General features: G+C 39.0%; 2 protein-coding genes across 3 annotated transcripts in view; both read right to left on the bottom strand.

The window, feature by feature from the left end:
* Positions 1 to 9: 9 nt before the first annotated feature.
* LOC132698238 (acetylcholine receptor subunit alpha-like) lies at positions 10 to 3,760 on the bottom strand. Its single transcript, XM_060664203.1, has 8 exons — positions 3,725 to 3,760; positions 3,478 to 3,656; positions 3,240 to 3,284; positions 3,071 to 3,180; positions 2,205 to 2,596; positions 987 to 1,139; positions 746 to 921; positions 10 to 537 (listed from the first exon to the last, which is right to left on the bottom strand). Exons 2-8 carry the CDS (start codon positions 3,649 to 3,651, stop codon positions 376 to 378), a joined length of 1,212 nt encoding a protein of 403 aa, XP_060520186.1. The 5' UTR covers positions 3,652 to 3,656; positions 3,725 to 3,760; the 3' UTR covers positions 10 to 375.
* A 1,330-nt stretch (positions 3,761 to 5,090) lies between these two features.
* The window catches only part of LOC132700588 (zinc finger protein 608), a 152,674-nt gene continuing 142,725 nt past the window's right edge, over positions 5,091 to 15,039 (bottom strand). The window contains exons 9-12 of one of the 2 annotated variants that reach the window (XM_060668007.1): positions 14,202 to 14,254; positions 13,568 to 13,948; positions 10,492 to 12,879; positions 5,091 to 6,798 (exon numbers count right to left, since the gene is read on the bottom strand). In XM_060668007.1, the coding sequence (XP_060523990.1) occupies positions 6,734 to 6,798; positions 10,492 to 12,879; positions 13,568 to 13,948; positions 14,202 to 14,254 (2,887 nt within the window). In that variant the 3' untranslated portion in view covers positions 5,091 to 6,733. Of the gene's footprint in view, positions 6,799 to 8,703; positions 8,796 to 10,491; positions 12,880 to 13,567; positions 13,949 to 14,201; positions 14,255 to 15,039 lie in introns of those variants that run through there. The other variant, XM_060668015.1, reaches the window with a different exon arrangement.

Raw genomic sequence — 15,039 nt, 5'->3', positions numbered from 1 at the left:
TGCAAATTTTATTCTTCCATAACCGGCTTTCCCTTTTCTTTTCCCCTTAATTAATATTTTATATGTTGCATATAAAATTTGGTCGCGAAACAATTACTGAAAAGCGTTTGACGGTTTTTAGTAAAATATTCCCTTCGTCGAGGTTTCGGCCTTACATATGTATCATCCTCAAATTCAAATTACTTTAAAAATATACTTTAGCTTGACTTGTATTCAAAACTAGTTCTTGGCTGTGGCTTTTTTAAATAGTTTAGAGTCATAATGATCATGAATATCAATATTACATGAATATTTTAAACATTCACCAAATAAACACCGGATATTAAACAAATATTTTATTTAATATATTATTATAATTATTTAATAAAGCTGTAACTAAAAATTAAGTGACATGGCAGCGTAGGTAACCACATAAGATATGAAGAACAAAATGTCCAGCAGCTTCCCGAACATGAACCACACATCTGTCGATGAATCCCGTTCAGAGTTGGGAAGGATGGTGATCCCGTCTTCCTTGTTTTCAGCTTCCGCCACACCCTAGAATGGAAATAAACGGTAGCTTCAAGAAATTGGATTGAAAAAATATACATATATAAATTTCTTCCATTTAACGATTAATTCGAATACACACAAGCATTCCCTCTGGTTGTGCGAGCAGTGTACTAGCAATCGTACAATACACTATCCGACAAAAAAGACCATGATTTTTTTGAAAGGTCAAACAGAAGGTTTCTAGAAAAGGCACCTTTAATGAGCTGTCAGACAGAAGCAACGCTTGTCCAGTGCGAAAGCTGACGAGAAAAGTGACGGTCTCGGATATCCAGACGGGTGCCAGGGACTTCGATTCCATTAAGTATTTCAAGAATATCGTCGCTATTACACTGACACCCGCCAGCAGCATCGAATCTCTGGAGAAAACAACTGCAATGTGCAAGATAATTATTTTTGACCTAATCGCAGAAAAACTTCGAAGCTTAAAAACTTACGTATGCTAGGAACATTTTCTCCGTTTAAAGGTACCATAAACGACACGTGTTGAACGTGTAAAGCTTGCGAGATGAAATTAACGAAACTGAGCGTCAGTCTGTCTTTGTTGATCGGCGACATCCACATCGATGTCAAAGTAAGAAGAATGCAAGCTAAAAGTTAAAATTTGACGGTTTACATTTTTTATTTGTTTTTCAATATTTCACTAATTAATAAATTTATTTTTATTGATGTGTGTTTAATAATTAATTTATTGTTTTTTAGTACCTTGGTGTAAAACTTATTAGCAAACTAAGGGATGGTTCATCATAAGTCCCTCTATTCATTAGAATTATTAATTTTATTTTTAAACTGCCTTAAAAGTACATTTAACGTCAAATTTTTACCAATTTTGGTTATTTTTCACGTATTAATACGATTGTGATATTGGTTGCATGATTTTGGGATGCAAATTTTATTTGGAGTGACAGATAGCAATGGGGATTGCTTTATTTGCACATCATTGGACTGTAATTATATTTCATTCTTATTTCTTCTAACTGTTTTTTGATGTTTTTGATAAATCGCTTGTTGACACCTACAAGAATTTCATGCTGGCGTTAATTAATAAACAATGTATAATATAACCGCGAAAATAAGTTTATTTTTTTGGGTAACTAAATCATTTATACCTGATTTTGGTTTATAAATAAATAATAAATCATCCAGCCATTTTATAAATAAAATATATAAATATGATTATATAAATAATGTATTACTTACAATTATATATTATATATTATATTAATAGTTATTTTTCATTTAGTTGTCACAAATTTTAAAGAAAATGTAAAATTTTTCATTTTAGGTAAACAATATTGCTTAGGTAAATGTAAACATTTGTATATATGTTTTAAGCCTCTTATAAAATAATATATATTTTTTATTTATTTAAGTATCTTAAATTCAAAGGTATTTTTAAGAAATATATTATATTATAATATAATATCTTTTAACCAAATAATAATGTGTCAATAATTTTAGTAAAAATATATCGGTAAATAAAGTAGTGAAACGACGACAGCACTCCGTTCTCCCATTTATAAAAGTGACCAAGAGAAAGGCAGCAATCCCCATTACTGTCATGCTTTTTCTAATGTAAAATTTGCTCCACCATTTGGACTTCCTATGTTTCCTTTAGAAATAAACGGTCTGTTACAAGAGAAATCCAATATTACCGAACAGCGGCAACAAAACACTGGCAGCGTGAGCTCCCGAGTGCCTCTTTATCTCGAACGCGATATCCACAGACGGATACGTGACATTCGGGCAGCACGCGTAATTCCCCGAATGCCGAATTCCTGTCGCCCCAAGCAATTCCCATTCGCCGTTCGACATCAGGTCGTCCGTGTTTACCGCCGGCTTGAGCACCGTCAAATTAACTTCCTCGCCCTTGTGCACCCACGATCCGAACCTGACAGTACAGTTTTGCACGTCGAACGGATACCTGCGCAGGTTCGGAACGCAGAGAGCTTCGGTGTGGACCGGAGGCACGCACAGCACCAGTCCCTTGTAGGAAACTGCGCAGGTCGTGAGTTCTATGACCCCCGCTTCCCCGGATTGGTCTTTTCTGTAATCGAATTTAACAGCGAGAAATAGTACGCCTTAAATTTTGTCGGTAAATGTTGGCATTCCTTAACGAACGTGTTTGTCTTTGCTTGCTTCGAACGGATTAGAAATGTCAATACGAGCAAAACTAACCTTCAATACAATGTTATCGGCATTTTAACAATAATGCATAGGTCAATGGTATTTTATTTAGATTTTAATTTTTTTCGGAAGTCTGTATGTTTGTCATTTGACGGCCTTAAAATAATAATAGTTCCAGCATTGCTGTGTCATCGGTAAGTGGCTGAACATTTGTCTAAATACAAATATAATTGATGTGTATTATCGGGATTATCCAACTTGATATTTTCCTGAATTTCTTTGAGGTAAATTGGGACACAACTAGTTAACTCGACAACTATTGTCATTGTTAAGACTTAAGGAATAACTTTATACTATGATCTGGATCCTCTTTATAATAATTGCAATTATCTACCTGTTATATACGGACAAATCGGGAACCCATATCTCGTAAGTCTTCAGATGGATGCTGGTAATACCATCGTAATCATTGGGTTTCCAACGCAAATGTTGATCTACCCAAAACTGAAAGTGAGCTTGTGTACTCATTAAACGCCGATCCATTGAATCGAAGTAATACTTACTACGGAGAGCCATGCGTCTATACTTAGGGTGTGAGTAAAGTGATCCTAAAACATAAAATAAGAATTCGCAATAATTGTTCTTATACAACACTTATTTAATTCATAGTTCATCAGAAAAGCCAATTTTAACATTTGCGAACTTACGTACAGAGAAAAGCGCTAAAAATTTTAATTGAATTGGTGGCACGGAGGAAACAAAAGTATCAAACAACAGTTATAACATTTACAAAAAACTTACATAATTAAAATATTTGAGAAGGAGACGAAACGTCACGGCTGTTGTATTCTGATGGTCCTTGACCGGCCTAATATTTGCGTCATAGTTACACAAAATGGCAGTTCTTAGACGGGCCGGGGTTGTAGTAAGCGAACTCGGGGGACAACTGTCTATAGCGACGCTAGCATGAAACATGTTTCCTAATCGGTTAAAAAAAACGTCGCCTATTGCGAACTGCTTTAAACGCTTAACGAGAATTGGTATTTACCCCCAAAGCAGAGTAACACAAAATACAGTACCGAGTACATCGTGAAAAGGAACTGGAAGTGTTCCGATCGGGCAACTTATTTAGCGCACCACGTAACTTAATACATTCGACTGCTACTCCCCCAAAAAAGAAATGTATGTCTGACGCACTGATGGTATGGAAATGCGATAGTCCAGACACTCCTATCTCTCTCCCTGTCGCCGTTTATTGAAAAAAAGCTGTTTGTTATTGTCATTTGGATTGGTTATTTACTTATTTTGAAAAAAGGAACAAATTTTGGTAATACGGTTATTCACTTTGTAAATTAAACATATTAAGTACTTTCACATAAGTATGCGCAATTAGATTTGACTTTAATAAGTGCGGGTATCCTTTTACAATAACTAATTCACTTTGAATCTGAATTTTTTAAAGAATTTTGATTTGTGAACCTTGAAATGGTATTTTTCTTATTTTGGAGAATTTTTTCTTTGTTTGAATCTAAAAATTTATTTACTTTCACATAAGTGCGCGAAATTAGATTTGATTTTTTTTTTCTCACTATTGTGAAAATGCACGTTAATAAACATCTAGATAAATTCTTTTCTAGTTGAAAATATTAAACAATATAGGAACAATTGCGTGAATTCAAATAGTGTTCGATAAATGCCGTTTTAGTTACGAGTTTGATTTGGCACGACCACGAGTGTCACATTAAAACATGTTTCATTAAACATTGTTGCAAGCCGATACTTTAGTCCCGGGTTGGGAACAATCAGTTTTTGATAGATATTAAAAACACTTATAGTGTTTCGACGTTTGTCAGTTCTAGTGGACATGACATTCGTCGTCATGTCACTTAGTGGAAAAAGTATAGTAAGCAACCCGTTGGTAAACGTCTTCAGGCGACTTCATTTTCTTCTTCTGGTTCCATCTCCTAATTGGCTATCATCATGGCTATTTTGATTTTGTTCACAACTACATGGAACAGTTGCTTGGAGGCCATTGCAAACCATCGCCTCAAATTTTTAAGCCAGAATGTTCTTCTGCCTTGACTACTCTTTTTGTTGATTTAAGATTTAATGTGTGCAAAATATTGAAGGTTTTTTGTTATTTCTTCCTGTTTTCCAATTGGGGGAATACATTTGCAATTGTAAACCTATCAACCCACAATATTCCCTTACGACCTAAGTGTAACCGAATCTTTAGAACGCTTATAACTTTTTGATTTCCGCCTTCTTGAGTGTTCTTCCAAGCCTCTGCTCCATATATTATTGAGAATACATAGCATTGAAGAATTCTAATTCGTTATTGTGGGTAAAGTTAAGGATGGCATAACAATTTTGGGAGTCGCAAAGGGGTGCAATGAAACAAATTATTGAATCAATATTTTTTCTTATTAAGCAACTTTACATTAAAGCCTCTCGTAGTCTGTACAGGAGGTAATTTTCTGCTATCTCCTTTTTTTCTTTTATCGGCTTCCAATCAGCTGAAATGTCTCATCACAAATAGGATTAATATATTTTATCACAAATGTACACTAAAATTGAAAATAGCCTTACAATATAAATAAACATTTATTTAAAAAATAATTATAACAAAACGCTAGCCTAATAATATTAATAATATACACAAGGGACCTGCATGTGTAACAATCAACATACGAACAAATTAGAATCTTGTCGGACATGCAAAGAAAAATCGTACATATAAATATCTTTTGTTTTCTCTCTTTATTTTTGTCATGATAAGGGTGGGTGGGGATTATTTACAGAATATTACAGGTTGTACAGACTGCAATTCGTAAAGTAAGGAGGGGAGGATGAGGACAAGGAGAAAGAAAAAGGGAACATTACCGAGATAATAATAAAATTAATGTCGTTTCAATAAAACTGAAACGCGTTAAACGAGAAAGCACATGCGTCGTGAGTAAATTAGTTTTAAAAAATTTTGATTCGCAAAAAAATTAAGCCCCTGTTTGTCGAAACAAAAAATATCGATTATAAAATCCAAGAGCTTGATGGAATATTAAAAGCGCCAAGCCCAGGTCGTTCACAGGAGGATATTTCGCAATAACTTTATAAGAGGTCTTTTATAGACACGCATTCAGAGTTTATTTCGATTATTTTATTTTTAAGCAAAAAATATATATATATTTGTGCGCTTAATTGAGCTCCAAACGGGTAAGCAATATTAATGTGCGTCATCCCGCAAGACGCTCAACCAATATTTTTGACAAACTCAAATTCAAAATTGATTATAAATTATTTATTGTTTATTATTATTATAAACATTTTGTTTATTTAACCAACTACAAACTTGACAAGAAAGGAAGACTTTCCTTTTGGTTGTTCATTAGAATTCATTAGTTCTTTATCAGAAATCGCCTCTTTGAATTTGAGAACCATGATTTACGAAGTATCATGTATATTATGATATACTTTATTTCCAGGATAGTGACAAAATACAAGCATGGTGTAAGGCCACAAATTTCGAATATTCCTCCATTTTGCGGAACACCTAGTTTGGTAATACCTAACGGACACGCGTCTGATAAATATACACCGCATTTTTATGGACGCATGTGCCCACATATTGATGACGAAAACGCGAATGATAACGACGAATCGGACATAAAAAATACAGAATACCCCGAGCAGGTAAATTATCAGTCTACTACCTTTTTTTACTATAATATATATGACTTTTTGATAAAGACATTACGCCTTCGTACTATATACACTGAACTTCGGGCCGTCGTCGCGAGAGGGCGCGCCTTTTCTTTCCCACGCTCGCCGCGTCCAGACGGCCACGCCCTCTCGAGTTGAACCGCCGCGGTGTTAAAAATAAATCGTTTACAATACACGACCGCATTGCAAAACAGCTTGTGGTGTACCTATAGAAAAATTAATTCGTTACAATTATTACAAAATGAGCGAGTGCACACTATATAACAAGACACATCTATATGGAATGCTTAATAAGTCTCTCTACGACACTGCTTGCCTCCCTTCGGTCCGGGTTCTTCCTTCACTTGGTCGGATAAGGGTTGATGACCGTCACCGCTGCCGCCTGCTGGCTGGCCAATACGGCCGCTGTAATAAAAATTGACTGGGAGTTAATATATACAATAATATGATGAAATTTGTGATGATTGAAGATTGATGATGAAGACTTTTGGTTAGTTTTGATCCAAAATTAAATTAAAGGGAGCTACGCGCAAACCCTTATCATTTCTGGGTAAAACATCATAAATCCTTATAATTCATTTCACAGTGTGTTCAATAATTGACATGACTTAAAGATTGAAGTTAGACCCCTGATGCCGAATGAGAATTTTAAAAAGTGAAATTCTTTTCTTTACTTTTTTTTAATTCTAAAATAATGTTACTAGAGAAAGTACGAGTAAGAGCTCTCTCCTGTAACTACTGCTCTTCAATGTATTCAGTGAGGCCATATTCCAAAAAGCACTGACCGATTGCTCCGAAGGGATAAAGATAAATAGCGAAACTCTTAACAATATTAGATTTTCTAACGATACAGTTATTATGACAGATAGCATCGTCGATTTGCACAACCTAATGAATCGAATGCTGTAATGAATACAGTCTAAAGATCAACCTTAACAAAACTAAATATATGGTCGTTACTAAATCACCACGCATAGATATCCATTTAGTAGTAAACAACATGAACATGGAACGAGTGGAGACTTTGGTTTGAAACTGCGTGTGAGAATTTTTCGGTGCTAAGTATTCTCCGCCCTTTCATATAGTATGGAGGCATGAACACTAATGCAGATGCAAGTAGCGTTTGAGCTCTGATGTTACCTAAGGTTTTTGAATATATCGTGGGCAGAAAGGATCTCTAACGTTGAGGTTTAAAAAAGGATGGGATGGGAGTCGGAAATTCTTGTGACAATCAAACAGAGGAAACTTGAATACCTAGGACATCTAATGAGGGGATCAACGTTGCAACGGGCAGTACCGGCGAAGATCCGATTTAGGCGGTGTCGAAAGGCGAATATATCTTGGCTCTGAAATTAGAGCGGCTGTCAACAAGATCCGCATTGCCATGATGATTTCCAGCATTCGATGGAAGATGGAACTCTGAGAAGAACAAGAGAAACTATTAAGATCGCTGGACCTACTAAACGAACGCTGGCACACCCTTATCGCTGTCGTTACTGTTTTGCACCAAAAGAACCACTAAAAAAATGTTTACGAGTGCTTTTCTCGACTACTGGGCTGCAATCTTTATAAATAGAGGGTGTAATTGAAAGGACATCACATAATTTGAAGAATGAATCTTATCTCCAAAATACAAATGGCAACTATATTCGTTATAACGCTTGCAGGCTGGCATTCTGAAAAAATTGTTCCAAACATTTAGTATAAATTTTGTCACGCCACTGGATCTTCCGCTAGCATAAGCCAGGCCAGACAAAAACTGTTTCAGCGGACTGTTTTGTTGACTAAAGTTTCTGTTAACAAGATTTAATACATCGAAAGGATTCCGGATATCGCTAATCACATAAATTCATACCTCAAAAAATCATTTGTTCCATTATTGATGTTAACAAAATTTGAACACCATTAGTTATGTTAGGAGGTATTTTTACATTTTCTGCTCACACAAAGATTCCCGATTAACAGAAAATGGTCTAATGCATTACCAATCAACAAATTTAAATATTATTAGCTCGGCATTAATAAGGGACTCACTTGTTTAAGCATAGCAAAGGATTCTTGTTTTCAACAAAATCGCTAACAATCACAAATTCTTCAGAAATAATTTACCGTAACATTATTTAGTCATTCCGCAATCGTGTCGAACAACATCGCCAGTTTCATGTTTGGTAGTTATTTTCTTTAGTACACCGGCTATAAAAACATCTAATTCATTTTAGAATGAATTGCATCCTTTACTTTACATTGTAATCAAAATAATGAAACAAATTATCTCTTGAACGTTTATTACGATAGTTAGCTAAACAAATATTGCTCGATTGGTGTCCGTTTTAACTTTATTAGATGTTGATTCGCATTTTAGAACATAGATGGCACCGCTGTCTTCTTCACTGACACCTTGACTGTAATTTTAAAAATATTTAGGCGTATTAATTTTCATTACTATTAAAAAATGGTACAGAAATTCAGTCACATCAGTAAAAACGTATCCCTCTTACCATATCGCTAAGATTTCATGCCGGCTTAAGAAGATAACGCCAATTTGATATCACGAAAAGACCAGATCTGAACAATTTAAAAAATCAGACGGCCATGGAAATTGTACCACAATAATCTCTAACCTCAATAGATCAACAATGGAAATTGTTTGCCAAAACTATAAAAGATACAATGGACTGTAAATTGATATCAGATAAGAAACCCAAGAAAAAACTATGGATGACTGAAGAAATTCTGAATCTAATTAAAGACACAAGACGACAGAAAGTCTGAGGAAATGGAGATGGCTACAAAAAACTTAATTAAGAAATAAGAAAGAAAATTAGACTTGCGAAAATGGTGTACTTCTCAACGAATGTGACATGATGACTTTAGCCTACATAAGAAAGTTAAAGCAATTACAGGTAATAAGCATAACAGTGTGAATACAATAATGAACAAAAATGGAAGCTTAATCGTAGAAACAGAGGAAAAACTAAAAAGATGGGTAGAGTATATTGAAGAGCGATTTGAAGAGGAGCGAAACGCGGATCATGGCGTACAACAAAACATAACTGGACCACCAATTACCAAAGATGGAATAGAGGGAGCCATTAAATTAGCAAAAAAAAGCAGAGAGCAACAGGACCATATGAAATCCTAACTGAGGTATTAAAAATATTAGGAGAGAAAACAATTGCATTATTAGTTAAGTTGAAGTCAACGTTTATCCCGATCCCTAAATCATCAAAGGCTAGAAATTGCAATGAATAAAACATCAAAGAATTTTTCAAAGAAACTTCCACAGGCTACTTAATCCTTTTTATAAAACTTCTGGATTACTACTGCGTCGGTTTTTGTTGAGCTTAAGCTGAAGAAGCCAACAGGATGATTGGCGAAACGTTATCTAGTTCGACTCAACAAAAATCGACGCAGCAGCAATCCAGAAATTTTATAAATAGTAATACAGATTCTGTAAGAGCCTACGTACAAGGGAGGCTGCGTTCAGCATTCAAGTTCTAATTCAAACATATCGATATATGAACTGCGATATATATAAATGTATATAGATGTAAATAAAGTATTGATAGCCAACATGATTGCCAACATTCGGTAAAAATCGGATATGGCATATTGAGAGAAGAAGAGAGTTATTAATTAAGTTTTTATTAAATCAAAGATCGTTTAATTTTATTCATAAAACAGATTTAAATTAACTAAAATCATCCCGGTTTATTTGGAGCGTTCATGGTACAATATGTTATAAATGTAGAGAGAGAAAATAATACATATCTTATTTATCGTGCATCCAAAATTATTGCTCCTTGTTACTAGTTCATTTATATCCTTATAGTTTATAAATAAAATGTAACCCTAATCATAACAACATACATAACCTATCATAACCCATTTATAGAAATTGTCATAAAATATTTGAAATATAAATCGGACAGTTGTAGGGCTACAAAAAAATTGCTCTTTTATGGGATTCGGACAGAAGAAAATATCGATTTGGCATCAGGGTCCGGTCCGGACTCACTAATTGGATTAAATAACATTCTACTTATATTTAACCCTCGGAAATAAATGGCTGAACTTTATTTTGAAACTTAGACTCACCTCCATAAGGGGCAGGATACATGGGATAACCGAGTCCGACGTGGGTATGGTGATGGGTATGTACATGTCTCTGGGGCGGGGGCGAACGAGAGTCCTTATTGTCGCCCGGCGTCTGTTTTCCGTTCGACGGCGTCGCGTTCGGCGCCTGGGAGGTGGGCGGGGCGCTCATTTGAGCGGGCGACTGTCCGGAAGGGGGCGCGCTATTAGTAGAGGGACTTGAACTGGCCGCCGAAGTCTTTGGTGTGGGCGATTTGATTGCTCTCTCCTGCAACTCGTGTATCTTGTGCGACGAATAGTACTGCGCGTGGTGCTGCAACATGTCGAGCGCCTTGGTCGGCGGTTGAGCGCGCGACAAGTCTTCGGGCGCGTGGTATCGCGGCATCTGGTGGTGTAGGTACGGGTTGCTGGTGTACGGACCGGGCACCATCACCCGGTACATCGGGTGACTGGGGTCGAACGGTAAAGCCCCGTACGGCGTCGACTGCATGTAACTCGGGTGGATGTACGCGTACTGAGATGTAGGCGGAGGTGGGGGACCCTGCGTTTCCATCGTCGGCTTCACGCCCTCCTGCTTTACCTCCTTCTCTTTCTTTTCCTCCATTTTGATTTCTTTGGATTTCATGCCTCCGGACGTCACTGACATTTTGTTTAGATTCGAGCTCGGTTTAACGTGGTCGGATGCGTTTTGCTGCTGTTGATGCTGGTGTTGTTGATGCTGCTGCTGCTGCTGTTCTTTACGCCTTTGCTCAGAATACAAATAAAACCGTCTCGGGTCATCGTCGCGCTGACCGCCGTGATGTTGAGCAGCCACCTGCTGCTGTTGCTGCTGCTGTGCCTGAGCCTGGCGCGAGTACATGTACGGGCTCATCTGGTTTTTGATCTCGATGCTTTCCTTGATAATTTGATGGTTCTCGTTTTGATGTTTGTCTTTTATGTTGGCTTCCTGAGACTTGACCTTGCCCGGCATCGGCACTTGGATCGGGTTCGGTATCGGTGTCGGTTGCTTGACCTGCGGCTGCTGTTGCTGATCCAGCGGGCTCGGACTCTCCTTCGACCGGTCTTCTTTGTGTTTGTCGTCTTGCATCATCGACATTCCGCCGTAATTCGGTTCCATGTTATAAGGGTAGCCTGGCATGTAGCCGTACGGGTAGTAATGCTGCTGCAGAATTTTCTGTTGATAATCGGATGCGTCTTTTTTTCCGTCCTTCTCCTGCGACAGTTTCTCGCTCTGTTTCTCCGCCTCCTTGGCTTTGCTGGGCGGCTCGGATTGTTGCTGCTGCTGCTGTTGTTGCTGCGACGGCACCAAGTATTGATGCGTCTGCGAGTAGAACGGATACATGCCGTACTGCGACATGTGCGGCAACGCCTGTCCCTGTTCCGCTTTCTTGTCCGGTTGGCCCTTAACCTTGTCGACTTCTCCGTCCATGACGGGAGGAGCGCCGTCGTCAGAAATGTCCGAATACGCCGGACTTTGAACCTCGTCCCTTCCACCGTGTTCCATTCCATATATCGATTGATCTGATTGGGGCGGATGCGGACTACCCGCTGGCGATTTTCTATTCTTCTTTTTGAAACTCTGCGCCTTACCCAGACTGGCACCGCCGTTCTGAGTCTTCTTGTCGTCGGGCATCAGAGCGGAGGCTGGTTTCACCTTGAACTGGGTCAGTTTCGCAGTCTGACTAGGCGATTGAGGCGGATGGGCGTGGGGCGACAGTTGCGACTGAATCTGCGCGGGGCTCTGATTAGTGGGGATGATAAGGCTGGGCGGCTGGCCGAACTGTTGCTGCGCAGACATGTTGCCGACGTGGGATTGTAACTGGCTGGCGAATAAAGGGGCTTGGTTGGGTTCCGCTTGGGCGGCCATTTGATCCTGTGGCGGCACAGGGATCGACGAAGCGGCGCTTCGCCCTTGCATCAGTTGCTGCGGCGTGTTGACAGGCGCTTTGCCTCCCGCCCCACCGAATACCGCCACCATGGAACCCGCTGAAGTCGGGTACTCTTCGGGTGCGCCGTACCGCAAAATGCCGGGCTTGACGAGTCCTTGGGGTTTCGATACGACCGGTTCGACGGGCGGCACGTTCGGTGACCCCAGAGCTACTGACGACAAGTCTTGGACGCTCTGCGGCGTGGCAGGTGAGGGCGGTGTGCTACGCGGCGTGCCGGGAGCGCTCCCGGCGGCTGCCGACGAAGCGGCGCCCGTTTCAAGAAGACCTGCCCCCGATGAGGCGGTGGTTCCGCGTAACAGCAGCGGCAGTTCCGAGGGAGCGGTAGTTTCCTTTTTGACAGGAGTGAGGGGACTATCCTGGCTCTTCTCCGGCGATTTCACTGGAGTGACCGGGCTCGGCGCCTCGATGTTCGACTCGTCATTCTCTGACATGGAAGTGACATCTGCAAAAAGAGACAATAACGGTTCGGGTGGTTTTTTACTTGAGATAATGTAGTTGGCGGAGTTCGCGAGGAACTTCTAGGAATTACTGGAGTGGTGGAAAAAAAATTCGTTTAAAAAATACTTGATGATAAAAGGTGTAATCTCTGGTAGTGACGTGGAGTTAAACAAATCATCCTTAATTCACATATTTTTATCTTGTACCCCTATACATCAGATGGTTTTAAAAATGACTTTTCCGATTGATGATACGATGATGGATTACTCCATTTCGATATAAGTACATCTTAGGAAACATTACCTACGATGTATTTCCTAATCTGGAGTGGAATAAGCACTGAATTACCAAAAAAGAAAACAATATTGACTTCTAAATATAGGAATCGGATCGTAACATTGTCCTAATGCGCCTGAAACGGATTTCACAAAACGCCTGGACAAGAGATTTTAATTAGAAGGGTCCCAATAGTGATTAGCAGAATATCAAATAAATAATTAACTACAGGTGCGAAATGTGTATTAGTAGCCGTAAGTCGTAAGAGAAGATGCCCAGCTCTTAACTTTGTCGAAAATGTTTTTCATGGACCAGATTTTAAATGAAAATTGGTAGAAAACCACTTTTATGGGGAGTGATATGAGAGTAATAGATTTTGTTTCGCTAAACACATTTTCACACTAAAAAAAAATCACCTTTAGTTTCGTCGTCGTCCGCTACCGATCCATGGGCGTGGGACTGGTGATACTTGAGCCCGTTGATATGTTTGTACTTTTTCGAGCAGTTGGGCTCGGGGCATTCGAGTAACACGGGCGATGGTGGCGGGCTGCCTGACGGGGGCGGCGCCGCGGTCACGACGGTCGGCGGCACGACCACCTTCGCCTTCTTACCGCTAGGGGGCGTCTCGTCCTCGCTTACCCTGCCCTTCCGTTTGTTATCGGTCCGAGGCGGTATGAAGGGGGTGGGCGATGAAGGACCGGTCGACGGACCGGCGCCGTTCGCCACGCCCCGCCTTCCGCCCTTTGCGCCGACGCCGACGCCGTTGCGAAGTTTGCTGTGCACCGACGATCTAGTTTCTTGACAAAAAAAAAACAATAATTATTTGACAAATATTTTTTACGTTCCAGATATTTGAGTCAAATTTTGGAAAATATTTTTATTTCCTCTTTATTTGAGAACATCCTTTGTTGTTTAAAATAAGAAAAGAACATAAAAAATGTAAGAAATAACATTAAATTGAAATAATTTTTATAAAAAGCAAATTATATTTTCTCTCGTCAGATACCTAAAGCTACTTTATACATACTGCATAGGATTTTTGTGACTTACCTCTACCCTTGGGGGTCCGATTATCTAGATCGCTGGTCGGTGAATCACAAAATCTGCAAACACAACAACAAAATACTAAATAAAATCCGCCCAGGAGCTTAAATCCGCTGAAAACAAATCAAAATTTGCACAAAACATTGTATCTACCAAACGCGCTGTATCTACCATCTACCATTTGTGAAAACTGGGATAACAAATATAAGCAAACGCAAACGTGACTACTGACTACTGCGCCTGTATGTCGACAAAGAACTCAAACATTCGCTTCTATTCGCGAGAAGGCACTGTCGACCTCTAAAAGCAAAACAAGGTTCGACAGGAGAGCAGAGTGCTGTAGATGGTTGCCCGGTATTAATCCGACGATCTGGACGCGAAAAAATTGTCAAAAGTCAGTCTTGACTAGATGGTATTTTTATTCTTGTAGTAATCACAGACGAGTAAACTAGATCGACATATATCGACTCCAACTTGCAAGTTGTCTTAAGATTTAATCAACAGATTAATCAATTCATTACTGTAGTCAAATCGGGAGATCACAAAAGAAAATTTCACTGTCTCACTCTTTGGTTCAAACTCCGAGGTACTGAAACTCATTGAAATGCTCTTACAGTCGAACAGGACGAACGGAAAAAAAAACGCGATGTCGTTTGGGGTTTCCGAGGTTCAGTCAAGTGAAATCCAACTGAAACGTCTATTGCTAAAAATAATCAGGTCAACAGGTCGCTGTGAATCGACAAATTCCACTTACGAATATGTAAGACTTCTTGACAGAAATTCTGTTAGCGTCAGGTCAAAGATAAAATCAAAGTCAAACGATAGGGTAGATGCAATATAGGGC

Source organism: Cylas formicarius, unplaced genomic scaffold, assembly GCF_029955315.1.
Source record: "Cylas formicarius isolate icCylForm1 unplaced genomic scaffold, icCylForm1.1 PGA_scaffold_10__41_contigs__length_53128322, whole genome shotgun sequence".
Lineage (NCBI taxonomy): Eukaryota > Metazoa > Arthropoda > Insecta > Coleoptera > Brentidae > Cylas > Cylas formicarius.
Note: the sequence above shows the minus strand (reverse complement) of the source record. Positions and strands in the feature narration are given on the sequence as shown.